Source organism: Oncorhynchus keta, chromosome 30, assembly GCF_023373465.1.
Source record: "Oncorhynchus keta strain PuntledgeMale-10-30-2019 chromosome 30, Oket_V2, whole genome shotgun sequence".
In the NCBI taxonomy this organism is placed as follows: Eukaryota; Metazoa; Chordata; class Actinopteri; order Salmoniformes; family Salmonidae; genus Oncorhynchus; species Oncorhynchus keta.
Window position 1 is genome coordinate 892,712 of NC_068450.1, and position 27,569 is coordinate 920,280.

A 27,569-nucleotide genomic window follows, 5' to 3' on the forward strand; every position below is an offset into this window, starting at 1 on the left:
AATGAAAAAGTGATTGTAGCTCACCCTCCTCCTGCTCCTCTCCTCCCTTCCCCTTCTTCTGTTCGTTCTCTTCTCCGTCCTCGTCAGAGCTCTCCTCTGCTCCTGAAGAGTAGTTAGCCTTGATCTGGGCCAATATCTTCTTGGCAATTCTATTGAGGAAAACATTTAAATCAATGTTATTTGTCACATGCTCCGAATACAACAGGGGTAGTAGACCATAGTGAAATGCTGAATACAACAGGTGTAGTAGACCTTACAGTGAAATGCTGAATACAACAGGTGTAGTAGACCTTACAGTGAAATGCTGAATACAACAGGTGTAGTAGACCTTACAGTGAAATGCTGAATACAACAGGTGTAGTAGACCTTACAGTGAAATGCTGAATACAACAGGTGTAGTAGACCTTACAGTGAAATGCTGAATACAACAGGTGTAGTAGACCTTACAGTGAAATGCTGAATACAACAGGTGTAGTAGACCTTACAGTGAAATGCTGAATACAACAGGTGTAGTAGACCTTACAGTGAAATGCTGAATACAACAGGTGTAGTAGACCTCACAGTGAAATGCTGAATACAACAGGTGTAGTAGACCTTACAGTGAAATGCTGAATACAACAGGTGTAGTAGACCTTAGTGAAATGCTGAATACAACAGGTGTAGTAGACCGTACAGTGAAATGCTGAATACAACAGGGGTAGTAGACCGTACAGTGAAATGCTGAATACAACAGGTGTAGTAGACCTTACAGTGAAATGCTGAATACAACAGGTGTAGTAGACCCTAGTGAAATGCTGAATACAACAGGTGTAGTAGACCTTAGTGAAATGCTGAATACAACAGGTGTAGTAGACCTTACAGTGAAATGCTGAATACAACAGGTGTAGTAGACCGTACAGTGAAATGCTGAATACAACAGGGGTAGTAGACCTTACAGTGAAATTCTGAATACAACAGGTGTAGTAGACCTTAGTGAAATGCTGAATACAACAGGTGTAGTAGACCTTACAGTGAAATGCTGAATACAACAGGTGTAGTAGACCCTAGTGAAATGCTGAATACAACAGGTGTAGTACACCTTACAGTGAAATGCTGAATACAACAGGTGTAGTAGACCTTAGTGAAATGCTGAATACAACAGGTGCAGTAGACCTTAGTGAAATGCTGAATACAACAGGTGTAGTAGACCTTACAGTGAAATGCTGAATACAACAGGTGTAGTAGACCTTACAGTGAAATGCTGAATACAACAGGTGTAGTAGACCTTAGTGAAATGCTGAATACAACAGGTGTAGTAGACCTTACAGTGAAATGCTGAATACAACAGGTGTAGTAGACCTTACAGTGAAATGCTGAATACAACAGGTGTAGTAGACCTTACAGTGAAATGCTGAATACAACAGGTGTAGTAGACCTTACAGTGAAATGCTGAATACAACAGGGGTAGTAGACCTCACAGTGAAATGCTGAATACAACAGGTGTAGTAGACCTCACAGTGAAATGCTGAATACAACAGGTGTAGTAGACCTCACAGTGAAATGCTGAATACAACAGGTGTAGTAGACCTTACAGTGAAATGCTGAATACAACAGGTGTAGTAGACCTTAGTGAAATGCTGAATACAACAGGTGTAGTAGACCTTAGTGAAATGCTGAATACAACAGGTGTAGTAGACCGTACAGTGAAATGCTGAATACAACAGGGGTAGTAGACCGTACAGTGAAATGCTGAATACAACAGGGGTAGTAGACCTTACAGTGAAATTCTGAATACAACAGGTGTAGTAGACCTTACAGTGAAATGCTGAATACAACAGGTGTAGTAGACCTTACAGTGAAATGCTGAATACAACAGGTGTAGTAGACCTTACAGTGAAATGCTGAATACAACAGGTGTAGTAGACCTTACAGTGAAATGCTGAATACAACAGGTGTAGTAGACCTTAGTGAAATGCTGAATACAACAGGTGTAGTAGACCCTAGTGAAATGCTGAATACAACAGGTGTAGTAGACCTTAGTGAAATGCTGAATACAACAGGTGTAGTAGACCTTACAGTGAAATGCTGAATACAACAGGTGTAGTAGACCGTACAGTGAAATGCTGAATACAACAGGGGTAGTAGACCGTACAGTGAAATGCTGAATACAACAGGGGTAGTAGACCTTACAGTGAAATTCTGAATACAACAGGTGTAGTAGACCTTACAGTGAAATGCTGAATACAACAGGTGTAGTAGACCTTACAGTGAAATGCTGAATACAACAGGTGTAGTAGACCTTAGTGAAATGCTGAATACAACAGGTGTAGTAGACCCTAGTGAAATGCTGAATACAACAGGTGTAGTAGACCTTAGTGAAATGCTGAATACAACAGGTGTAGTAGACCTTACAGTGAAATGCTGAATACAACAGGTGTAGTAGACCGTACAGTGAAATGCTGAATACAACAGGGGTAGTAGACCTTACAGTGAAATTCTGAATACAACAGGTGTAGTAGACCTTAGTGAAATGCTGAATACAACAGGTGTAGTAGACCTTACAGTGAAATGCTGAATACAGACAGTGAAATGCTGTAGTAGTAGACCTAGTGAAATGCTGAATACAACAGGTGTAGTACACCTTACAGTGAAATGCTGAATACAACAGGTGTAGTAGACCTTAGTGAAATGCTGAATACAACAGGTGTAGTAGACCTTAGTGAAATGCTGAATACAACAGGTGTAGTAGACCTTAGTGAAATGCTGAATACAACAGGTGTAGTAGACCTTACAGTGAAATGCTGAATACAACAGGTGTAGTAGACCTTACAGTGAAATGCTGAATACAACAGGTATAGTAGACCTCACAGTGAAATGCTGAATACAACAGGTGTAGTAGACCTTACAGTGAAATGCTGAATACAACAGGTGTAGTAGACCTTACAGTGAAATGCTGAATACAACAGGTGTAGTAGACCTTACAGTGAAATGCTGAATACAACAGGTGTAGTAGACCTTACAGTGAAATGCTGAATACAACAGGTGTAGTAGACCTCACAGTGAAATGCTGAATACAACAGGTATAGTAGACCTCACAGTGAAATGCTGAATACAACAGGTGTAGTAGACCTTACAGTGAAATGCTGAATACAACAGGTGTAGTAGACCTTACAGTGAAATGCTGAATACAACAGGTGTAGTAGACCTTACAGTGAAATGCTGAATACAACAGGTGTAGTAGACCTTACAGTGAAATGCTGAATACAACAGGTGTAGTAGACCTTACAGTTAAATGCTGAATACAACAGGTGTAGTAGACCTCACAGTGAAATGCTGAATACAACAGGTGTAGTAGACCTTACAGTGAAATGCTGAATACAACAGGTGTAGTAGACCTTACAGTGAAATGCTGAATACAACAGGTGTAGTAGACCTCACAGTGAAATGCTGAATACAACAGGTGTAGTAGACCTTATAGTGAAATGCTGAATACAACAGGTGTAGTAGACCTTAGTTAACTTCTTGCGTTGAGCCAACCCGGATCCGGGATCATGACTACAGCCTCAAGCCCATTACCATAACGCAACGTTAACTATTCATGAAAAAACGCCAAACTTTTTTCAAAATTAACTCCATAATATCGACTGAAACACGGCAAACGTTGTTCAGAACCAATCCTCAAGGTGTTTTTCACATATCTCTTCAATTATGTATCGTTCCTGGAAGTGTGCTTCTCCCTCTGTATCGCGTGGTAAAATGATTGCCACTGGGAATTACGCACCAACTTAGACAAAGGACACCGGACGGACCCCTGGCAAATGTAGTCTCTTATGGCCAATCTTCCAATGATATGCCTACAAATACGTCACAATGCTGCAGACATCTTGGACGAACAGCAGAGAGCATAAGCTCGTTCACAGCACATCCACAGCCATATAAGGAGACGATGGGAAACAGAGCCTCAAATTCTGCTCATTTCCTGTTTGAGGTTTCATCTTGGTTTCGCCTGTAGCATGAGTTCTGTGGCACTCACAGATAATATCTTTGCAGTTTTGAAAACGTCAGTGTTTTCTTTCCCATGCAGCAGCTCTATTTCCTTTTCCAACAGCCAGATCGATCGCCTTCAACTTGAAAGCTGCATCATATGCATCTCTCCGTGTCTTTGCCATGATGAGGGTGACAAAATTACTACCGTAATCAGAATGATGGGAAGTTTGAGCTCGATTTACGTCACATCATGTGACGGTGCTTAGTTTTTTGGCGGCGGCATGAATCTTGCGAAAGCGGGAAAAATCCATCAATTAGCTGCGTCATTGTATAAACCGCGAGGTTCAAAGTTTGGGAATAAAGTAGCGGCTTAAAGTCCGGAAATTACGGTACAGTTTTTAATGTCCCGTTGGTAGGCTAGTCTTGAACGGAGCTCATCCAGTTTATTCTCCAGTGATTACACGTTGGCCAATAGGAAGGATGGTAGAGGCGGGTTAACCACTCGCAGACGAATTCTCACAAGGCACCCAGATCTTCACCCCCTGTACATCTTTTCTTAACACGAATTATGAGGATTTGGGCCGTTCTCGGAAAAGCAGTATATCCTTTGCGTCGGACTCATTAAAAAGCCTTTGTCCAGTCGAGGAATGTAATCGCTCTTCTGGATCATAAGAGAAATAAGTTACAATGTGAAAAAACACAACTGGTTAGGGGCCCATAAAACAACAGCCATCCCGTAAGTAAAGGAAATAAGAAAAAGGATTGAAGGATGTTCGTCAGCTGGTTGAGAAGCATGCAGTTCAGGACATATTTGGTTTGTCTTGAATGAAAATACTTTTAAATACCTGTTCTCAGGCGCATCATCATCATCGTCCTCCTCATTGGCCATCTGAGAAGCGTCATGGTTACCTTCATCTCCTTCAGACACACAGAGAAGGGTCAGGGGTTAGAGACCATGTTTTCCCATAAGAGACGGACGTTAGTTAATCAGCTACATTTTCCACTTCAGATAAACTAGGATACTTTTCATTTAAAAAAGTCTTAGTTTGGCAGTCTGTCGGACCGTCTCCTGCTATATAGAATAATATGCATCTGCTAGCCATCTATTGATAGGATAGTCCTGTCCGTCACAAAGCGAGAGAAGGCACGTCCCGCCCACGGTTAAACGTCCCGCCCCCCTGGTAACACGTCCCGCCCCCAGGTACAATTTCTGCACACTGTGGTTGGAGTTTAATTTCCTTACAGAGCATGCTGGTGAATTAGAATGTAACGTAAAATGGTAATGATGAGTGAAAATCCACTTGTTTTCTGGCACATTTATTTTCTTTGTCCTGTTTCACATAGCAACCCACGTGGAGTCACGGTAGTCTATTTACTGTGCTTTGACAACTGACCAGCAAGTGTTGACCACTTTATAAAAGGTGTAGAACTGAATAAAGTTGATCTCCTATACACCTTTGCCGTTTATAAATCATGCAGCGTGGTTATATGTCCATGGTATTGCCAGGCTCGCCGCTAAACAGTCTCTCGCTAGGCTCGCCGCTAAACAGCCTCTCGCTAGGCTCGCCGCTAAACAGCCTCACGCTAGGCTCGCCGCTAAACAGCCTCACGCTAGGCTCGCCGCTAAACAGCCTCACGCTAGGCTCGCCGCTAAACAGCCTCACGCTAGGCTCGCCGCTAAACAGCCTCTTGCTAGATTCCCCATAAACAGCCTCTTGCTAGATTCCCCATAAACAGCCTCTTGCTAGATTCCCCATAAACAGCCTCTTGCTAGATTCCCCATAAACAGCCTCTTGCTAGATTCCCCATAAACAGCCTCTTGCTAGATTCCCCATAAACAGCCTCTTGCTAGATTCCCCATAAACAGCCTCTTGCTAGATTCCCCATAAACAGCCTCTTGCTAGATTCCCCATAAACAGCCTCTTGCTAGATTCCCCATAAACAGCCTCTCGCTAGATTCCCCATAAACAGCCTCTTGCTAGATTCCCCATAAACAGCCTCTTGCTAGATTCCCCATAAACAGCCTCTAGCTAGATTCCCCATAAACAGCCTCTAGCTAGATTCCCCATAAACAGCCTCTTGCTAGATTCCCCATAAACAGCCTCTCGCTAGATTCCCCATAAACAGCCTCTCGCTAGATTCACCATAAACAGCCTCTCGCTAGATTCCCCATAAACAGCCTCTCGCTAGATTCCCCATAAACAGCCTCTTGCTAGATTCCCCATAAACAGCCTCTTGCTAGATTCCCCATAAACAGCCTCTTGCTAGATTCCCCATAAACAGCCTCTCGCTAGATTCCCCATAAACAGCCTCTCGCTAGATTCCCCATAAACAGCCTCTTGCTAGATTCCCCATAAACAGCCTCTAGCTAGATTCCCCATAAACAGCCTCTCGCTATATTCCCCATAAACAGCCTCTCGCTAGGCGCGCCATTGAATTTGAGGCCAACAGCACCCAAACATTTTAATGGATCAGGTTTTTCCCAGATATCAAAGCGGTCTCCTGATGAGGTTCATTGTTGTGGACTTAAAACATCCAATTAATTGTTTAACATTTTTTTTTAGGTGTAATTTCAAATGTATTTATTTTAACCTCTTGGAACTACGCTCCCGGATCCGGGAGAATTGTCATCAACTGACACTAATTAGCATAACTCAACAGACAAAAAATATTACTAGAAAATATTCATATATTCATGAAATCACAAGTGAAATATATTGAAACACTTGTTAATCACCCTGTCATCTCAAATTTTGAAATTATGCTTTACAGCCAAAGCAAGACAAGCATTTGTGTAAGTTTATCGATAGCCTAGCATAGCATTATGACTAGCTGGCAGCAGGAAGCTTGGTCACGAAAATCAGAAAAGCAATCAAATTAAATCGTTTACCTTTGATGAGCTTTGGATGTTTTCACTCACGAGACTCACAGTTAGATAGCAAATGTTCCTTTTTTCCATAAAGATTATTTCTGTAGCCGAAATAGCTCCATTTGTTCTTCACGTTTGGCTGAGAAATCGTCCGGGAATTGCGGTCACGACAACTCCGAAAAATATTCCAAATTAGATCCATAATATCGACAGAAACATGGCAAACGTTTTTTATAATCAATCCTCAAGGTCTTTTTCAAATATCTATTCGATAATATGTTGGCTTCTTAGTTGGAGTGAGAGAAACAATGGCCGCATTTGTCTATTACACACAAATCACTCAGAACCACCAGGTGACCACTTACGCAATGTTGCCGCTCGCGCTCATTTTTCAAAATAAAAGCCTGAAACTATATCTTGTGACACGAGACACATTAGCGAAGCCATAGAAAAAAGAATCTGGTTGATATCCCTTTCACTGCTCAATAAGGACGCATAGGAACGCAGAGGTTTCTGAATAAGAGACTTCCTGATTGGATTTTTCTCAGGCTTTCGCCTGCAATATCAGTTCTGTTATACTCTCAGACAATATTTTTACAGTTTTGGAAACTTTAGAGTGTTTTCTATCCTAAGCTGTCAAATATATGCATATTCTATTATCTGGTCCTGAAAAATTGCCTGTTTACTTTGGGAACGTTATTTTTCCAAAAATGAAAATAGTGCCCCCTAGTTTCAAGAGGTTAAACAGTAACCAGAAAACAGACACCAGAAAACGGAATTTGGGAAATATCTAAATGGAATACGACAAATAAAAAAATGAACATTTTATAGGGTCCAAACAAATGATCATTTCAAATTATTATTTTTTTTTTATGATGTGGGCAACTTAATTCATATCTTGTAGTAAAAGTTTAAAGACATTTAAACTCAAGAGAAGACTAAGAGAAAACAACTAACAATAAACTGAATTCATGTAAATTATAGTCTTTCTTTACCAGAGCTCTATCTCTGTTCCTGGAGAGCTACAAGCCTGTAGGTTTTCACTCAAACCCTAATCAAGCGCAACTGACTAATAATGAACTGGTTGATAAACTGAATCCTGTTAGGTTACAACTGAGGTTCAAGTTACAACCTACAGGAGGGTATCTCTCCAGGAATCAAGGTTGGAGAGCCCTGTTCTGCACAAAACCACAACTAATGTTTCCAATCTGGGAGGTAAACTCGATAAGGTATAAAATAATTTCACTGTATATTTCGGATTTAATCTTCAGAAATAAACTCTTTGGCCAAAAAATGTCAAACCCTGGGGGTCAAGCCTCACACCCCGGGGGTCAAGCCTCACACCCCGGGGGCACCTGGCTGGCTACTCTATGTACTTGTGGAAAACACTGCAGAGGTCAGGTGTTAAATCAGTGGAGTTTAGGTTGAGTTGTATTGACAACACAGTGTACCGTCTGCCTTGTAGAAACAGAGAGCTCAATATACCGCTTTCAGAAACAACAGCTCTACTCACCTGAGGACTGGTGGAAGGTTCCCCTCCCTGCTACCACAGTCTCCTCCATGATGGGTTTAATCTTCTGCTGGTCTCCACTCTCCTCTCCAGACCCTCCTCCCTCCTCCTCCTCCTCCTCGTCATCAGACGATGAATCTTGCTGCTTGGCTCCTCTACTTCTGGCTTTGCGTTTCAGTTCGTACGACCGCCTCCGATCTCCGCCCTTGATCTCCTTCTCCTCTCTTTCCTTGTTCTCCTTCTCCTCCTCCTCTCTTTCCTTCTCCTCTCTTTCCTTGTTCTCCTTCTCTCTTTCCTTGTTCACACGGCTGCTCCTCCGTTTCCCCGTCGCCAGTTTGCTGAGTCCCTTCATCTCCAGGTCCGAGTCGGAGGAGCCGTCCGAGCCCTTCTTCTTGGATGTCTTTTTGGCAGAAGCTGAGGGGGACTTCTTTTTCTTCTTCTTCTTCGCGTCTTCGTCTGAGTCGGACTCTGAGTTGTCTGAATCGTCGGCTTTCAGTTTGCGTTTGGCCGCCAGCTTCTTGTCAGACTTCACCTTGTCATTCTCCTCCTCCTCTCCATCTTTCTTGCTGAGTTTGAACAGGCACCTTTTGAAGCTCCTGTTGCCCTGGTTACCATCGGCGTCCTGCTGCGCATCCTCGTCCAAGCTGTGTTCTGCCGCTGCAGTCTGGAGCAGGATGTCCAGAACCTCGTCAGAGTCAGAGTCCACTTCTTGTTTAGAAGGGTCAGCGGTCACCTTGGATGAGGCATTGCTCTGCTGCTGCTCCTCCTCCTCCTCCTCACGTTCCTTCTCCGAGCTGCCTTTGGCTCTACTCTTCAGCCTGCTGAGACTCATGCCCTCTGAGTCACTGTTCTCCGGAGAGGATTCGGCCATCTTGTTCTTCCCATCCGGTGACTTCCTGAGGGGTGTGGTCTTTGTGCGGCTGGAGCGGCGGCTGTCCTCCTCAGAGCCCTCACCTTCCTCCACCTCCTCCTTACTCTTCTCCTTGCCTCCATCCTTACTCTTCTCCTTGCCTCCATCCTTACTCTTCTCCTTGCCTCCATCCTTACTCTTCTCCTTGCCTCCATCCTTACTCTTCTCCTTGCCTCCATCCTTACTCTTCTCCTTGCCTCCATCCTTACTCTTCTCCTTGCCTCCATCCTTACTCTTCTCCTTGCCTCCATCCTTACTCTTCTCCTTGCCTCCATCCTTATCCTTGCTCATAGACCTGGAGATGCGTGTGGTAACCACTGGAACGGGCATCAGCTTCACGATCAGGTTCTTCACCTTGGGCATGGCCTTCTCCTTATGGGTTTCAAGTGACTTCCTGTTTGAGTCGGCGGCGGGGCTCTCTGATTGGCTAGCAGCGGTGGTTTCCATGGTGTCGTTGCCGGGCTTTAACCCTGCGGAGTCCGCCAGACTCTCTACCATTTGGAAGAGCTCGTCAGGGACGGCCGGCCCGACGGACACAATGTCTTTTTTCCGGTCACCCTCCTCCTCCACCACTGCTGTCTGGTCTTTGGCCTGGCTGTCTGTCTCTGTGTCCGAGATGTCTTGAGGCGCGGGGGCGGGGCTCCCCTCCATCTCTGTGTCCGAGATGTCCTGAGGCGCGGGGGCGGGGCTCCCCTCCATCTCTGCGTCCTCTGACAAGCCCCCATCCTCCTCTAGCTCCTCCCCGTCCTCAGTGTCGGCCATTTTATCCTCTTCTGCCTCCTGTCTATCCTCAACCATGTTGTCAATCTGATCGTGGCCGTCGGTGTTGGAAACAGCATCCCCGTTCTGCATCCCCTGGTCCTGGGAAGTGAACTGTGACTCCAAGTCCTCCTCTAGGGCAGCATGGGCCTTCTTCATATCAGCCAGAACAGACCTAGAAAGAGAGAGAGATAAATGGATGAATGGATAGATTAGGCAAAAGAACAGAATTGGGATGCCTCACTTACTTTGTAGCAGTCATAATATTAACATGTGTTAGGATACCTGATGGCCTTGAGGTGTCTGGTCCCGCTGCCACCTCCTCCTGCTCCCTGCTCCTCCTCAGCCTGCTGGATGAAGGTGCTGTTGAGCCCTGTGGTCGTCTCAATCAGCTTCTTGGTCCTCTTCACCAGCTCCTTGAGGACCTTCAGGGTCTTATAGGAGAAGGTGAGGGTCCCTGACCCGTCTGAATGTTCCTTACCGTTCACCACAGCTTTACCATGGTGGTGGTGACCTTTACCCTTACTGTGCCCTTTCACCTCCTTCCTCTCTTTCCTGCATCCCGTGCGCCAGAAGCTCTCCAGCTTGGTCAAGATGTTGGAGCAGTTGGAGGCGATGTCTGAGAGAGGCTGAGGGCTGCAGATATAGCAGGACCATTTACTGTCCTCGTCGGTGATCATGGACAGCTCCTTGCGCCCCAGGTTACGCAGGATGCACTTCTTACAGAAGGCGTTGTGGCAGTAGTCACAGCAGATCAGGTTGCCACCTTCAGCACACCACCTTGGGGCGTAGTTAAGATAGCGAGGAAAGTCAACTTCAAAACGTGACGCATCTTAATTGGGATTTGCAGCTGTTGTTGGGAAGCAATGAATCATTCTAAAAAATGACAAAAATAGTGCACTATATAGGGAATAGGGTGGCAGTTGGGACGTAGCCCTTAGCGTGGACTAATAGGTGCCGGGACTCTTCGAAAGTAGGTACTCATAGTCGAGAGCCAATATTGTACAAGAGGTGGCAACATTCAAGCAGTAGAACAGGGAGCTTACGGCAGCTAGAACAATGGCGACCGTTTGAGGGGACCTGCCTGCACTGTTCGTCCATGTTTCTGTGTTCTGTGAGGGGACCTGCCTGCACTGTTCGTCCATGTTTCTGTGTTCTGTGAGGGGACCTACCTGCACTGTTCGTCCATGTTTCTGTGAGGGGACCTACCTGCACTGTTCGTCCATGTTTCTGTGTTCTGTGAGGGGACCTACCTGCACTGTTAGTCCATGTTTCTGTGAGGGGACCTGCCTGCACTGTTCGTCCAGGTTTCTGTGAGGGGACCTGCCTGCACTGTTCGTCCAGGTTTCTGTGAGGGGACCAACCTGCACTGTTCGTCCATGTTTCTGTGTTCTGTGAGGGGACCTGCCTGCACTGTTCGTCCATGTTTCTGTGTTCTGTGAGGGGACCTGCCTGCACTGTTCGTCCATGTTTCTGTGTTCTGTGAGGGGACCTACCTGCACTGTTCGTCCATGTTTCTGTGTTCTGTGAGGGGACCTGCCTGCACTGTTCGTCCATGTTTCTGTGTTCTGTGAGGGGACCTACCTGCACTGTTCGTCCATGTTTCTGTGTTCTGTGAGGGGGGACCAACCTGCACTGTTCGTCCAGGTTTCTGTGAGGGGACCAACCTGCACTGTTCGTCCATGTTTCTGTGAGGGGACCTACCTGCACTGTGCGTCCATGTTTCTGTGTTCTGTGAGGGGACCTGCCTGCACTGTTCGTCCATGTTTCTGTGTTCTGTGAGGAGACCTACCTGCACTGTTCGTCCATGTTTCTGTGAGGGGACCAACCTGCACTGTTCTGTGTTCTGTGAGGGGACCTGCCTGCACTGTTCGTCCATGTTTCTGTGTTCTGTGAGGGGACCTGCCTGCACTGTTCGTCCATGTTTCTGTGTTCTGTGAGGGGACCTGCCTGCACTGTTCGTCCATGTTTCTGTGTTCTGTGAGGGGACCTGCCTGCACTGTTCGTCCATGTTTCTGTGTTCTGTGAGGGGACCTGCCTGCACTGTTCGTCCATGTTTCTGTGTTCTGTGAGGGGACCTACCTGCACTGTTCGTCCATGTTTCTGTGTTCTGTGAGGGGACCTGCCTGCACTGTTCGTCCATGTTTCTGTGTTCTGTGAGGGGACCTACCTGCACTGTTCGTCCATGTTTCTGTGTTCTGTGAGGGGACCTACCTGCACTGTTCGTCCATGTTTCTGTGTTCTGTGAGGGGACCTACCTGCACTGTTCGTCCATGCCGTCCTCGTCTTTATTGATGTCATCGCTGGTGTAATACTTATAACACGACTAGAGGAAGAGGAAACAACAGTGATGCACAGATATTACGTTTTTGGCTGATACCGATATTGTCCTTGTCAAAATAAAACAATACCGATAACCGATATGTAAAGTTTTAGCAGAAGCATTTTAGTTAAATAGTTTGAATGCAGAGGTCTAAGGCACTGCATCTCAGTGCAAGAGGCGTCACTACAGTCCCTGGTTTGAATCCAGGCTGTATCACATCCGGCTGTGATTGGGAGTCCCATAGGGCGGCACAATTGGCCCGGCGTCGTCCAGGTTTGGCCGGTGTAGGTCGTCTTTGTAAATAAGAATTGGTTCTTAACTGACTTGCCAAGTTAAATAAAGGTTACACACACACACACACACACACACACACACACACACACTATTTGACGTGTTAAATAAGCTTGTTGACCAATCAGGACCTGAATATGAATCTCTGCGTTATCTAATAATTTAACACGTTCATAAAAATATATGTGGTTATTGATTATCAGTCGTGTGTCACAACGATTCATCGATACGTACTGTAAGCTATGATGCTGGTAAAGTTCGTATTTCATGTCACAAGTGCTGATTCATCGATACGTACTGTAAGCTATGATGCTGGTAAAGTTCTCGTGCACCTACAGTGCTGGTCATTAAAAAAGCTAGCTAGCTGATGGAGGCAAACAATGTTCTAGGTGTCAAATAAAATAACCCAAATGTATTTAGATTAATGGTGGTCTGACTATATAGACAGGTGACTATATAACTAGGTGACTATATAGACAGGTGACTATATAGACAGGTGACTATATAGACAGGTGACTATATAGACAGGTGACTATATAGATAGGTGACTATATAGACAGGTGACTATATAGACAGGTGACTATATAGACAGGTGACTATATAGACAGGTGACTATATAACAAGGTGACTATATAGATAGGTGACTATATAGCTAGGTGTCATCATCTAAAATAACCCTAATTCATAAGACAGTTCTTATTTGTTTAATGGTGGTTCGGACCCATCGATGTGAAGCTAGCCACAATAAAGATTAGCCACAAGTGGAATTTGCGGTTAGCCTTCAAAATAAGAGTATGGCATAATTCTACTGTTTGTATTCATTTGCATCACTGTCAATTACTGTCAATTACATACTTTTATTTTGAAGTCAAAACACAAATCCCACTATTTTGCATAATCCTTATTGGGGCTAGCTTCACAACACATAACCCAGACTAGTCGAGCCTCGCTAGCTGGCTGCTTATAACGTTATATCTTTCCACGAACTGAAGCTCAATTACAATAGGCGAACAACAATACAACAATACTCACAAGGATTCCTAAATCATTGCTAAGAATAATGAAAATGACTGCAATTTCTACTGGTCATTGTTATCAGGCTGGTTGTATTGGTGCTCGCTAGGTACTAAGCTAAAGCTAGCTAGGTACCAAGCTAAAGCTAGCTAGGTACTAAGCTAGCTAGGTACTACTAAGCTAAAGCTAGCTAGGTACCAAGCTAAAGCTAGCTAGGTACCAAGCTAAAGCTAGCTAGGTACCAAGCTAAAGCTAGCTAGGTACCAAGCTAAAGCTAGCTAGTACTAAGCTAAACTAACTAGGCAAGCTAAAGCTAGCTAGGTACTAAGCTAGCTAGGTACTACTAAGCTAAAGCTAGCTAGGTACCAAGCTAAAGCTAGCTAGGTACCAAGCTAAAGCTAGCTAGGTACCAAGCTAAAGCTAGCTAGGTACCAAGCTAAAGCTAGCTACCCCAGAAGTTGAGGTTGAACAAATGATGCTTTATTACCAACGCGGTGTTGTAAACACATCGTTCGTGGCCGGTGTTTGCTTGTTTGCAGACTTTTTAGTACAGCTTTGACAGAGCTACTGGATCTTTTTTGACACGCAAAGACCCAAACGGCGTTCCACAGTATGTGACGCTATTAATGTGTAACTCCGGTAGAGCAACATCTGAAAAAATAGCGCACTTGGTAGTGTGTACCGGTGATCGACCAGTCGGCGAAAGCCAACACCACCCACGACAGAGAACGGTTGATTGTCAAGGGCAATGAATTCATGGCGTCATTACGCCATCTACCTACGTTATATAGGTACGCACCGTCCTCTACCTACGTTATATAGGTACGCACCGTCATTACACCATCTACCTACGTTATATAGGTACGCACCGTCATTACACCATCTACCTACGTTATATAGGTACGCACCGTCATTACACCATCTACCTACGTTATATAGGTACGCACCGTCCTCTACCTACGTTATATAGGTACGCACCGTCATTACACCATCTACCTACGTTATATAGGTACGCACCGTCATTACACCATCTACCTACGTTATATAGGTACGCACCGTCATTACACCATCTACCTACGTTATATAGGTACGCACCGTCCTCTACCTACGTTATATAGGTACGCACCGTCCTCTACCTACGTTATATAGGTACGCACCGTCATTACACCATCTACCTACGTTATATAGGTACGCACCGTCATTACACCATCTACCTACGTTATAGGTACGCACCGTCCTCTACCTACGTTATATAGGTACGCACCGTCCTCTACCTACGTTATATAGGTACGCACCGTCCTCTACCTACGTTATATAGGTACGCACCGTCATTACACCATCTACCTACGTTATATAGGTACGCACCGTCATTACACCATCTACCTACGTTATATAGGTACGCACCGTCATTACACCATCTACCTACGTTATATAGGTACGCACCGTCCTCTACCTACGTTATATAGGTACGCACCGTCATTACACCATCTACCTACGTTATATAGGTACGCACCGTCATTACACCATCTACCTACGTTATATAGGTACGCACCGTCATTACACCATCTACCTACGTTATATAGGTACGCACCGTCATTACACCATCTACCTACGTTATATAGGTACGCACCGTCATTACACCATCTACCTACGTTATATAGGTACGCACCGTCATCTACCTACGTTATATAGGTACACACCGTCATCTACCTACGTTATATAGGTACGCACCGTCATTACACCATCTACCTACGTTATATAGGTACGCACCGTCATTACACCATCTACCTACGTTATATAGGTACGCACCGTCATTACACCATCTACCTACGTTATATAGGTACGCACCGTCATTACACCATCTACCTACGTTATATAGGTACGCACCGTCATTACACCATCTACCTACGTTATATAGGTACGCACCGTCATTACACCATCTACCTACGTTATATAGGTACGCACCGTCATTACACCATCTACCTACGTTATATAGGTACGCACCGTCATTACACCATCTACCTACGTTATATAGGTACGCACCGTCATTACACCATCTACCTATGTTATATAGGTACGCACCGTCATTACACCATCTACCTACGTTATATAGGTACGCACCGTCATTACACCATCTACCTACGTTATATATAGGTACACACCGTCATTACACCATCTACCTACGTTATATAGGTACACACCGTCCTCTACCTACGTTATATAGGTACGCACCGTCATTACACCATCTACCTACGTTATATAGGTACGCACCGTCATTACACCATCTACCTACGTTATATAGGTACGCACCGTCATTACACCATCTACCTACGTTATATAGGTACACAGTCATTACACCATCTACCTACGTTATATAGGTACGCACCGTCCTCTACCTACGTTATATAGGTACACACCGTCCTCTACCTACGTTATATAGGTACGCACCGTCCTCTACCTACGTTATATAGGTACACACCGTCCTCTACCTACGTTATATAGGTACACACCGTCCTCTACCTACGTTATATAGGTACACACCGTCATTACACCATCTACCTATGTTATATAGGTACACACCGTCATTACACCATCTACCTACGTTATATAGGTACACACCGTCATCTACCTACGTTATATAGGTACGCACCGTCATTACACCATCTACCTACGTTATATAGGTACGCACAGTCATTACACCATCTACCTACGTTATATAGGTACGCACCGTCATTACACCATCTACCTACGTTATATAGGTACGCACCGTCATTACACCATCTACCTACGTTATATAGGTACACACCGTCATTACACCATCTACCTACGTTATATAGGTACACACAGTCATTACACCATCTACCTACGTTATATAGGTACACACCGTCCTCTACCTACGTTATATAGGTACACACCGTCCTCTACCTACGTTATATAGGTACGCACCGTCATTACACCATCTACCTACGTTATATAGGTACGCACCGTCATTACACCATCTACCTACATTATATAGGTACGCACAGTCATTACACCATCTACCTACGTTATATAGGTACGCACAGTCATTACACCATCTACCTACGTTATATAGGTACGCACCGTCATTACACCATCTACCTACGTTATATAGGTACACACAGTCATTACACCATCTACCTACGTTATATAGGTATGCACCGTCATTACACCATCTACCTACGTTATATAGGTACGCACCGTCATTACACCATCTACCTACGTTATATAGGTACGCACCGTCATTACACCATCTACCTACGTTATATAGGTACGCACCATTACACCATCTACCTACGTTATATAGGTACACACCGTCCTCTACCTACGCTATATAGGTACGCACCGTCATTACACCATCTACCTACGTTATATAGGTACACACCGTCCTCTACCTACGTTATATAGGTACGCACCGTCATTACACCATCTACCTACGTTATATAGGTACGCACCGTCATCTACCTACGTTATATAGGTACGCACCGTCCTCTACCTACGTTATATAGGTACGCACCGTCATTACACCATCTACCTACGTTATATAGGTACGCACCGTCATTACACCATCTACCTACGTTATATAGGTACGCACCGTCATTACACCATCTACCTACGTTATATAGGTACGCACCGTCCTCTACCTACGTTATATAGGTACGCACCGTCCTCTACCTACGTTATAGGTACGCACCGTCATTACACCATCTACCTACGTTATATAGGTACGCACCGTCATTACACCATCTACCTACGTTATATAGGTACGCACCGTCCTCTACCTACGTTATATAGGTACGCACCGTCCTCTACCTACGTTATATAGGTACGCACCGTCCTCTACCTACGTTATATAGGTACGCACCGTCATCTACCTACGTTATATAGGTACACACCGTCATTACACCATCTACCTACGTTATATAGGTACGCACCGTCATTACACCATCTACCTACGTTATATAGGTACGCACCGTCCTCTACCTACGTTATATAGGTACGCACCGTCATTACACCATCTACCTACGTTATATAGGTACACACCGTCATTACACCATCTACCTACGTTATATAGGTACACACCGTCATTACACCATCTACCTACGTTATATAGGTACGCACCGTCATTACACCATCTACCTACGTTATATATTACACCATCTACCTACGTTATATAGGTACGCACCGTCCTCTACCTACGTTATATAGGTACGCACCGTCCTCTACCTACGTTATATAGGTACGCACCGTCATTACACCATCTACCTACGTTATATAGGTACGCACCGTCATTACACCATCTACCTACGTTATATAGGTACGCACCGTCATTACACCATCTACCTACGTTATATAGGTACGCACCGTCATTACACCATCTACCTACGTTATATAGGTACGCACCGTCATTACACCATCTACCTACGTTATATAGGTACGCACCGTCATTACACCATCTACCTACGTTATATAGGTACGCACCGTCATTACACCATCTACCTACGTTATATAGGTACGCACCGTCATTACACCATCTACCTACGTTATATAGGTACGCACCGTCATTACACCATCTACCTACGTTATATAGGTACGCACCGTCATTACACCATCTACCTACGTTATATAGGTACACACCGTCATTACACCATCTACCTACGTTATATAGGTACACACCGTCATCTACCTACGTTATATAGGTACACACCGTCCTCTACCTACGTTATATAGGTACGCACCGTCATTACACCATCTACCTACGTTATATAGGTACGCACAGTCATTACACCATCTACCTACGTTATATAGGTACACACAGTCATTACACCATCTACCTACGTTATATAGGTACACACAGTCATTACACCATCTACCTACGTTATATAGGTACGCACCGTCCTCTACCTACGTTATATAGGTACACACCGTCATTACACCATCTACCTACGTTATATAGGTACACACCGTCATTACACCATCTACCTACGTTATATAGGTACACACCGTCCTCTACCTACGTTATATAGGTACACACCGTCCTCTACCTACGTTATATAGGTACGCACCGTCATTACACCATCTACCTACGTTATATAGGTACGCACAGTCATTACACCATCTACCTACGTTATATAGGTACACACAGTCATTACACCATCTACCTACGTTATATAGGTACACACAGTCATTACACCATCTACCTACGTTATATAGGTACGCACCGTCATTACACCATCTACCTACGTTATATAGGTACGCACAGTCATTACACCATCTACCTACGTTATATAGGTACGCACCGTCATTACACCATCTACCTACGTTATATAGGTACGCACCGTCATTACACCATCTACCTACGTTATATAGGTACGCACCGTCATTACACCATCTACCTACGTTATATAGGTACGCACCGTCCTCTACCTACGTTATATAGGTACACACCGTCATTACACCATCTACCTACGTTATATAGGTACACACCGTCATTACACCATCTACCTATGTTATATAGGTACGCACCGTCATTACACCATCTACCTACGTTATATAGGTACGCACCGTCATTACACCATCTACCTACGTTATATAGGTACGCACAGTCATTACACCATCTACCTACGTTATATAGGTACGCACCGTCATTACACCATCTACCTACGTTATATAGGTACACACAGTCATTACACCATCTACCTACGTTATATAGGTACGCACCGTCATTACACCATCTACCTACGTTATATAGGTACGCACCGTCATTACACCATCTACCTACGTTATATAGGTACGCACCGTCATTACACCATCTACCTACGTTATATAGGTACGCACCGTCATTACACCATCTACCTACGTTATATAGGTACACACCGTCATCTACCTACGTTATATAGGTACGCACCGTCATTACACCATCTACCTATGTTATATAGGTACACACCGTCATCTACCTACGTTATATAGGTACGCACCGTCATTACACCATCTACCTACGTTATATAGGTACACACCGTCCTCTACCTACGTTATATAGGTACACACCGTCCTCTACCTACGTTATATAGGTACGCACCGTCATTACACCATCTACCTACGTTATATAGGTACGCACCGTCATTACACCATCTACCTACGTTATATAGGTACACACAGTCATCAAACAGAGAGAAAGAAAGGCAGACAGAGAGAAAGAAAGGCAGACAGAGAGAGAGACAGACAGACAGGGAGAGAGACAGACAGACAGGGAGAGAGACAGACAGACAGGGAGAGAGACAATCATCCCACAATCACAGACAAGAGAAGACAGGGTATGTGAGAAAGACAGACAGATGGAGACAGAATTTGATAGAGAGACAGACAGATAGATGGAAAGATGTAGAGCCCGATAGGAGACAAATAGACAGATGGAGACAGAATTTGATAGAGAGACAGACAGATAGATGGAAAGATGTAGAGCCCGATAGGAGACAAATAGACAGAGAGGGTGTTGCAGGTGTATCTACCTTGCAGAGGAGCACATGGAGCATCGGGTGCTCAAACACCGAGTGGCGCTGGAAGTGGTTGACCTGCTGTCCACAGGCGGTGCAGTCTATCCTCTCCTGCAAAGTGGTATCTGGATATAAACAGAGGAAGACCGAGAGACAAACATGTTTAGTTTACATCCAGTATCAATCCCAAACTGAATGATTTCATTCAGCAGCAGGTCTGGATATTAGGCTGTAGGAAGACACATTCCTGGTCAAAACCTTTTATTTAACGATGGGAGGATTCAAACCGTTTATCTGACTATTCCCTATTATAGTGCACTACTTTAGACCACAGCCCTATTCCCTATATAGTGCACTACTTTAGACCAGAGCCCTATGGAACCCTATTCCCTATGTAGTGCACTACTATAGACCAGAGCCCTATTCCCTATATAGTGCACTACTTTAGACCAGAGCCCTATGGCACCCTATTCCCTATATAGTGCACTACTTTAGACCAGAGCCCTATGGCACCCTATTCCCTATATAGTGCACTACTTTAGACCGGAACCCTATTCCCTATATAGTGCACTACATTAGACCAGAACCCTATTCCCTATATAGTGCACTACTTTAGACCAGAACCCTATTCCCTATATAGTGCACTACATTAGACCAGAACCCTATTCCCTATATAGTGCACTACTTTAGACCGGAACCCTATTCCCTATATAGTGCACTACTTTAGACCAGAGCCCTATTCCCTATATAGTGCACTACTTTAGACCAGAGCCCTATGGAACCCTATTCCCTATATAGTGCACTACTTTAGACCAGAGCCCTATTCCCTATATAGTGCACTACTTTAGACCAGAGCCCTATTCCCTATATAGTGCACTACTTTAGACCAGAGCCCTATTCCCTATATAGTGCACTACTTTAGACCAGAACCCTATTCCCTATAAAGTGCACTACTTTAGACCAGAGCCCTATTCCCTATATATATATTCGCAATATTATCATCTACCTTGAGCATCAACTCAGAATAGACCAACAACAGTATTATCTACCTTGAGCATCAACTCAGAATAGACCAACAACAGTATTATCTACCTTGAGCATCAACTCAGAATAGACCAACAACAATATTATCCACAAAGTGTAGAAATGCACCTTCTGGCTCCACAATGATATGAAGAGGCATTAAAACACGTGCTGGCCGCAGGTCGAGGTAGACCTTACCATCTGAGGGGTTGTCAGAGGCGCCATCTTCCTGTCCACTCTCGTCCGAGGTGTCAGACTCATTCCCTCCGGTGTGCTTGGCTGTAACAGGAGGCTTCATCTTGGTGTGAGAAGAGGAGGGTCTCTCAGTCTCTGCTGAGCTCCCAGGCTGAGGAGTAAACAAGAGTCAACATGAGTCTAATGAAAAACCTCAGAATAGACCCTGAGTGATCGTCCTATTATCTGCTACAGAAGCGACAGTCCACCTGTGTCCCAAATGGCACCCTATCTAGTGCACTACGTTCAACCAGCTCTGGTAAGACATTCATGAAGTTTGCAGGTGGATACATCTGAAAAAGTGAGCAGGTAAATAGACAATCTGATGTTGACCGACCTACCTCCTCCATCTGGTCTGTAATCTGATGTTGACCTACCTCCTCCTCCTCCATCTGGTCTGTAATCTGATGTTGACCGACCTACCTCCTCCTCCATCTGATGTTGACCTACCTCCTCCTCCATCTGGTCTGTAATCTGATGTTGACCTACCTCCTCCTCCTCCATCTGGTCTGTAATCTGATGTTGACCGACCTACCTCCTCCTCCATCTGATGTTGACCTACCTCCTCCTCCATCTGGTCTGTAATCTGATGTTGACCTACCTCCTCCTCCTCCATCTGGTCTGTAATCTGATGTTGACCTACCTCCTCCTCCTCCATCTGGTCTGTAATCTGATGTTGACCTACCTCCTCCTCCTCCTCCTCCATCTGGGCTGTAATCTGATGTTGACCTACATCCTCCTCCTCCTCCATCTGGTCTGTAATCTGAAGTTGACCTCCCTCCTCCTCCTCCATCTGGTCTGTAATCTGAAGTTGACCTACTTCCTCCATCATTTGGTCTGTAGATTCAGCTGAGGTTCTACTCATTTAACCTGCCAACAACAAGAAATCCCACTATTAGGTCGGAAATTAGACAATTTAAAAGGATGGGGGAGATGAAGAGGGGACTAAATTATCAGGTTAGAGGCTCTTTCCTTTTTGTAAGTAAAAGCAAAACAGCCTGATCTTCATCAAGATCTAGGACTTTGTCCCAAATGACACCCTGTTCCCTATGGCCCTGGTCAAATGGAGTGCACTATTTAGGGAATAGGGTGCGAATTCAGATGCAACACTAGATATAATGTTGGCTGTTAGAAACTAAGTTCACTAACAGCAAGGCTAGAATCTAAATTATAACTACTGTTAACTGTATTCAGTACAGTACTCAACAAGCAGCAGAGCAGCACCAATGGAGTACTGAGTCAATGAGTAACCTGACTATATACACAGAGTACCAGTACTGAGTCAACGAGTAACCTGACTATATACACAGAGTACCAGTACTGAGTCAATGAGTAACCTGACTATATACACAGAGTACCAGTACTGAGTCAATGTGCAGGAGTATGAGGTAATAACATGGCTATATTCAAGGCAGCAGGTACCCTAGTGACTGATGAACAGTAGCTATTTGAGCTAAAAATGCAGTTACAACAGCTGTAAAGAGAAAAGGCCAGTGTGTGTGCGACCTAAAGGTTTAAGTCCAACATTATTTATGGACGTTTTTCATCTCCATCGTGCGTTTCTGTTGAGCATCGGTTTCCTGTCTGGTGAGTGTCTGTGCACTAAGTCAACCTGACTCTTATCAAAACAGTTTAGACCCTTACCGAGAAATGCAGACTTACAAACCCTTAACCAACAATGCCGTTTTAAGAAAATAAGAGTTAAGAAAATATCTACTAAATAAACCACCTAAAAAAAGTGAAACCACAAGAACCAGGCGATATACAAGGTGTACCGGTATCGAGTCCATGTGGGGGGCAGGTTAGTCGAGGTAAACAAACATTTATTATCTGATTTCACCTTTATTTAACCAGGTTGGTCAGTTGAGAACAAATTCTCATTTACAACTGGGACCTGGTCAAGATAAAGCAAAGCAGTGAGACACGCATGGAATAAACATAGTCAATAACACAATAGAAAAGTGCGATCAAACTGTATATATACAAATCCAACATCTCTACAGTATGTCCACATTTCAGACATCAGATTCCCGGACAACCCTGCAATGCCGTTTCAATGGTCCAGAGCCTTCAGAGACATGCAACGAAATGCATCAGTTTATCCCCTCGCCAGATATGTCAGATCCCACGTTAGTTAGCATGCTAGGTAGCTAGCTTATACATTCCGGGCCAAAACACAGGTGGAAATCGACCAAAACCCGCTGACATCTTTTGTTTTACAACCTTTTACATTTTCCACAAAAAATACTAACTTAGTAATAGTGGTTAAGTTAGCTAGCTAGGTTATAAATCATCCGTTATAACAGCAGTAGCCGTTTTCATAGTGTCGCTAGCTACGTTGGTACCGTGGGAAACCGAGCCGGTTCCGCTGCGTAGTAACACCGGTACATCAAAGATGCTAACGTTAGGCACTGCTTTGAGGAAAAGATAATACCTACTGTACTCTTTTTGTCATTTCTTGAATGACTGAGACGCGTGTAGTTCTTGGCTCGTCGTCCCGGAGATGTAAAACAGATAATTCTCAGTAATTTGTATTTTAGAAAAATGTTAGAATATTGAAGCAAAGTGGAGACAAAGCAAAGGCGCCATTTTACCGGATGGTTTGAGACGCACTAAAATGGCGCATTGCGCCCAAATCATATCTGTTGTCCTATTGGTTGTTGAGTGAGGAAATTATGACTTTCTGATTGGCCAAATAAATGTGAGCGTTTCCATAGGCTTAGTGTGAATCGTATTCTCTCAATCTTCTTGCGATTTTTTTTTTGTGTCCTACCTCTTTGCGCTGGTTTTATTTTTGATTAATTCACACGTTCCACAATGGACATGCCACATGGAAATTTTCTCTGATAATCTGAGCCTCCCATAGAGGCAGGCTGCATTATGGTCTGCCTTGAATTCTAAACTCTATTGCTCAGTGAACTCTATTGTACTAGACTCTAAACTTTAGTCTATTGCGCTGCCAAAATATTCCCCACTCAGAGCCTGTCCTGTCCCCTCAGGTAGGCCTACGTATTCCTCACTCAGAGCTTGTCCTGTCCCCTCAGGTAGGCCAAACATATTCCTCACTCAGAGCCTGTCCTGTCCCCTCAGGTAGGCTAAACATATTCCTCACTCAGAGCCTGTCCTGTCCCCTCAGGTAGGCTAAACATATTCCCCACTCAGAGCCTGTCCTGTCCCCTCAGGTAGGCTAAACATATTCCTCACTCAGAGCCTGTCCTGTTTCCTCAGGTAGGCCAAACATATTCCTCACTCAGAGCTTGTCCTGTCCCCTCAGGTAGGCTAAACATATTCCTCACTCAGAGCCTGTCCTGTTCCCTCAGGTAGGCCAAACATATTCCTCACTCAGAGCCTGTCTTGTCCCCTCAGGTAGGCCAAACATATTCCTCACTCAGAGCCTGTCCTGTTCCCTCAGGTAGGCCAAACATATTCCTCACTCAGAGCCTGTCCTGTCCCCTCAGGTAGGCCAAACATATTCCTCACTCAGAGCCTGTCCTGTCCCCTCAGGTAGGCCTACGTATTCCCCACTCAGAGCCTGTCCTGAGAAATCCTGTCGGTGTTGTTCTGTGAGCTGTTGCTCACTGAGGGAGAACACTCTATCAGCTCAGTGGAAATCATCCACCGTATTCCCAGTGTCCAATCAGAGCCGCTGTCCTCAGTTATTACAGCCCTGTTGCATTAACACCTGGCATAATGAATAGTTTGAGTGCCTAATTCTCTCCCACATGTAATGGATATTATTTTCTTCTCTCTCACTGTGAGCCATCATTACAGAGGAAGTGTGCTGTGGTGAACATTTATCTTTAATAAACCTGTCTGAAGATATCTTGGACTTGTTCTTGCCGGCACCTATATCTCTACTAGTGTTCTATCCACTGGCACCTATATCTCTACTAGTGTTCTATCCACTGGCACCTATATCTCTACTAGTGTTCTAGCCACTGGCACCTATATCTCTACTAGTGTTCTATCCACTGGCACCTATATCTCTACTAGTGTTCTATCCACTGGCACCTATATCTCTACTAGTGTTCTGTCCACTGGCACCTATATCTCTACTAGTGTTCTAGCCACTGGCACCTATATCTCTACTAGTGTTCTATCCACTGGCACCTATATCTCTACTAGTGTTCTATCCACTGGCACCTATATCTCTACTAGTGTTCAGCCACTGGCACCTATATCTCTACTAGTGTTCTATCCACTGGCACCTATATCTCTACTAGTGTTCTTATCTCTACTAGTGTTCTGTCCACTGGCACCTATATCTCTACTAGTGTTCTAGCCACTGGCACCTATATCTCTACTAGTGTTCTATCCACTGGCACCTATATCTCTACTAGTGTTCTAGCCACTGGCACCTATATCTCTACTAGTGTTCTGTCCACTGGCACCTATATCTCTACTAGTGTTCTAGCCACTGGCACCTATATCTCTACTAGTGTTCTATCCACTGGCACCTATATCTCTACTAGTGTTCTAGCCACTGGCACCTATATCTCTACTAGTGTTCTAGCCACTGGCACCTATATCTCTACTAGTGTTCTATCCACTGGCACCTATATCTCTACTAGTGTTCTATCCACTGGCACCTATATCTCTCTACTAGTGTTCTATCCACTGGCACCTATATCTCTACTAGTGTTCTAGCCACTGGCACCTATATCTCTACTAGTGTTCTGTCCACTGGCACCTCTATCTCTACTAGTGTTCTATCCACTGGCACCTATATCTCTACTAGTGTTCTATCCACTGGCACCTATATCTCTCTACTAGTGTTCTATCCACTGGCACCTATATCTCTACTAGTGTTCTATCCACTGGCACCTATATCTCTACTAGTGTTCTAGCCACTGGCACCTATATCTCTACTAGTGTTCTGTCCACTGGCACCTCTATCTCTACTAGTGTTCTATCCACTGGCACCTATATCTCTACTAGTGTTCTAGCCACTGGCACCTATATCTCTACTAGTGTTCTGTCCACTGGCACCTCTATCTCTACTAGTGTTCTATCCACTGGCACCTATATCTCTACTAGTGTTCTATCCACTGGCACCTATATCTCTCTACTAGTGTTCTATCCACTGGCACCTATATCTCTACTAGTGTTCTGTCCACTTGCACCTCTATCTCTACTAGTGTTCTATCCACTGGCACCTATATCTCTACTAGTGTTCTAGCCACTGGCACCTATATCTCTACTAGTGTTCTATCCACTGGCACCTATATCTCTCTACTAGTGTTCTATCCACTGGCACCTATATCTCTACTAGTGTTCTGTCCACTTGCACCTCTATCTCTACTAGTGTTCTATCCACTGGCACCTATATCTCTACTAGTGTTCTATCCACTGGCACCTATTTCTCTACTAGTGTTCTAGCCACTGGCACCTATATCTCTACTAGTGTTCTGTCCACTGGCACCTCTATCTCTACTAGTGTTCTATCCACTGGCACCTATATCTCTACTAGTGTTCTAGCCACTGGCACCTATATCTCTACTAGTGTTCTGTCCACTGGCACCTCTATCTCTACTAGTGTTCTATCCACTGGCACCTATATCTCTACTAGTGTTCTATCCACTGGCACCTATATCTCTCTACTAGTGTTCTATCCACTGGCACCTATATCTCTACTAGTGTTCTAGCCACTGGCACCTATTTCTCTACTAGTGTTCTAGCCACTGGCACCTATATCTCTACTAGTGTTCTATCCACTGGCACCTATATCTCTACTAGTGTTCTAGCCACTGGCACCTATATCTCTACTAGTGTTCTGTCCACTGGCACCTCTATCTCTACTAGTGTTCTGTCCACTGGCACCTCTATCTCTACTAGTGTTCTATCCACTGGCACCTATATCTCTCTACTAGTGTTCTATCCACTGGCACCTATATCTCTCTACTAGTGTTCTATCCACTGGCACCTATATCTCTCTACTAGTGTTCTAGCCACTGGCACCTATATCTCTACTAGTGTTCTATCCACTGCCACCTATATCTCTACTAGTGTTCTAGCCACTGGCACCTATCTCTCTACTAGTGTTCTATCCACTGGCACCTATATCTCTACTAGTGTTCTATCCCCTGGCACCTATATCTCTACTAGTGTTCTGTACCTTGACTAACCTGTACCACTGCACATTTACTAGGTACCCCCTG

The 27,569-nt window shown here is 44.4% G+C and overlaps 1 protein-coding gene and 1 long non-coding RNA gene across 17 annotated transcripts in view; one reads left to right on the forward strand and one right to left on the reverse strand.

The window, feature by feature from the left end:
- Positions 1-24,018, reverse strand: part of LOC118376640 (transcriptional regulator ATRX-like) — a 49,681-nt gene extending 25,663 nt beyond the window's left edge. For 8 of the 16 annotated variants that reach the window (XM_052487062.1, XM_052487061.1, XM_052487065.1 and 5 more), the window contains exons 1-9: positions 23,850-24,018; positions 22,097-22,281; positions 21,376-21,523; positions 20,170-20,279; positions 12,273-12,340; positions 10,300-10,794; positions 8,349-10,189; positions 4,812-4,884; positions 25-149 (exon numbers count right to left, since the gene is read on the reverse strand). In XM_052487062.1, the coding sequence (XP_052343022.1) occupies positions 25-149; positions 4,812-4,884; positions 8,349-10,189; positions 10,300-10,794; positions 12,273-12,340; positions 20,170-20,279; positions 21,376-21,523; positions 22,097-22,276 (3,040 nt within the window). In that variant the 5' untranslated portion in view covers positions 22,277-22,281; positions 23,850-24,018. The other 8 variants (XM_052487053.1, XM_052487052.1, XM_052487066.1 and 5 more) reach the window with 8 other exon arrangements.
- LOC127913789 (uncharacterized) lies at positions 235-2,521 on the forward strand. The gene is made up of 4 exons (XR_008086724.1): positions 235-733; positions 920-2,039; positions 2,078-2,375; positions 2,414-2,521. It is a non-coding gene; the product is annotated as an uncharacterized LOC127913789 (long non-coding RNA).
- Positions 24,019-27,569: the final 3,551 nt, after the last annotated feature.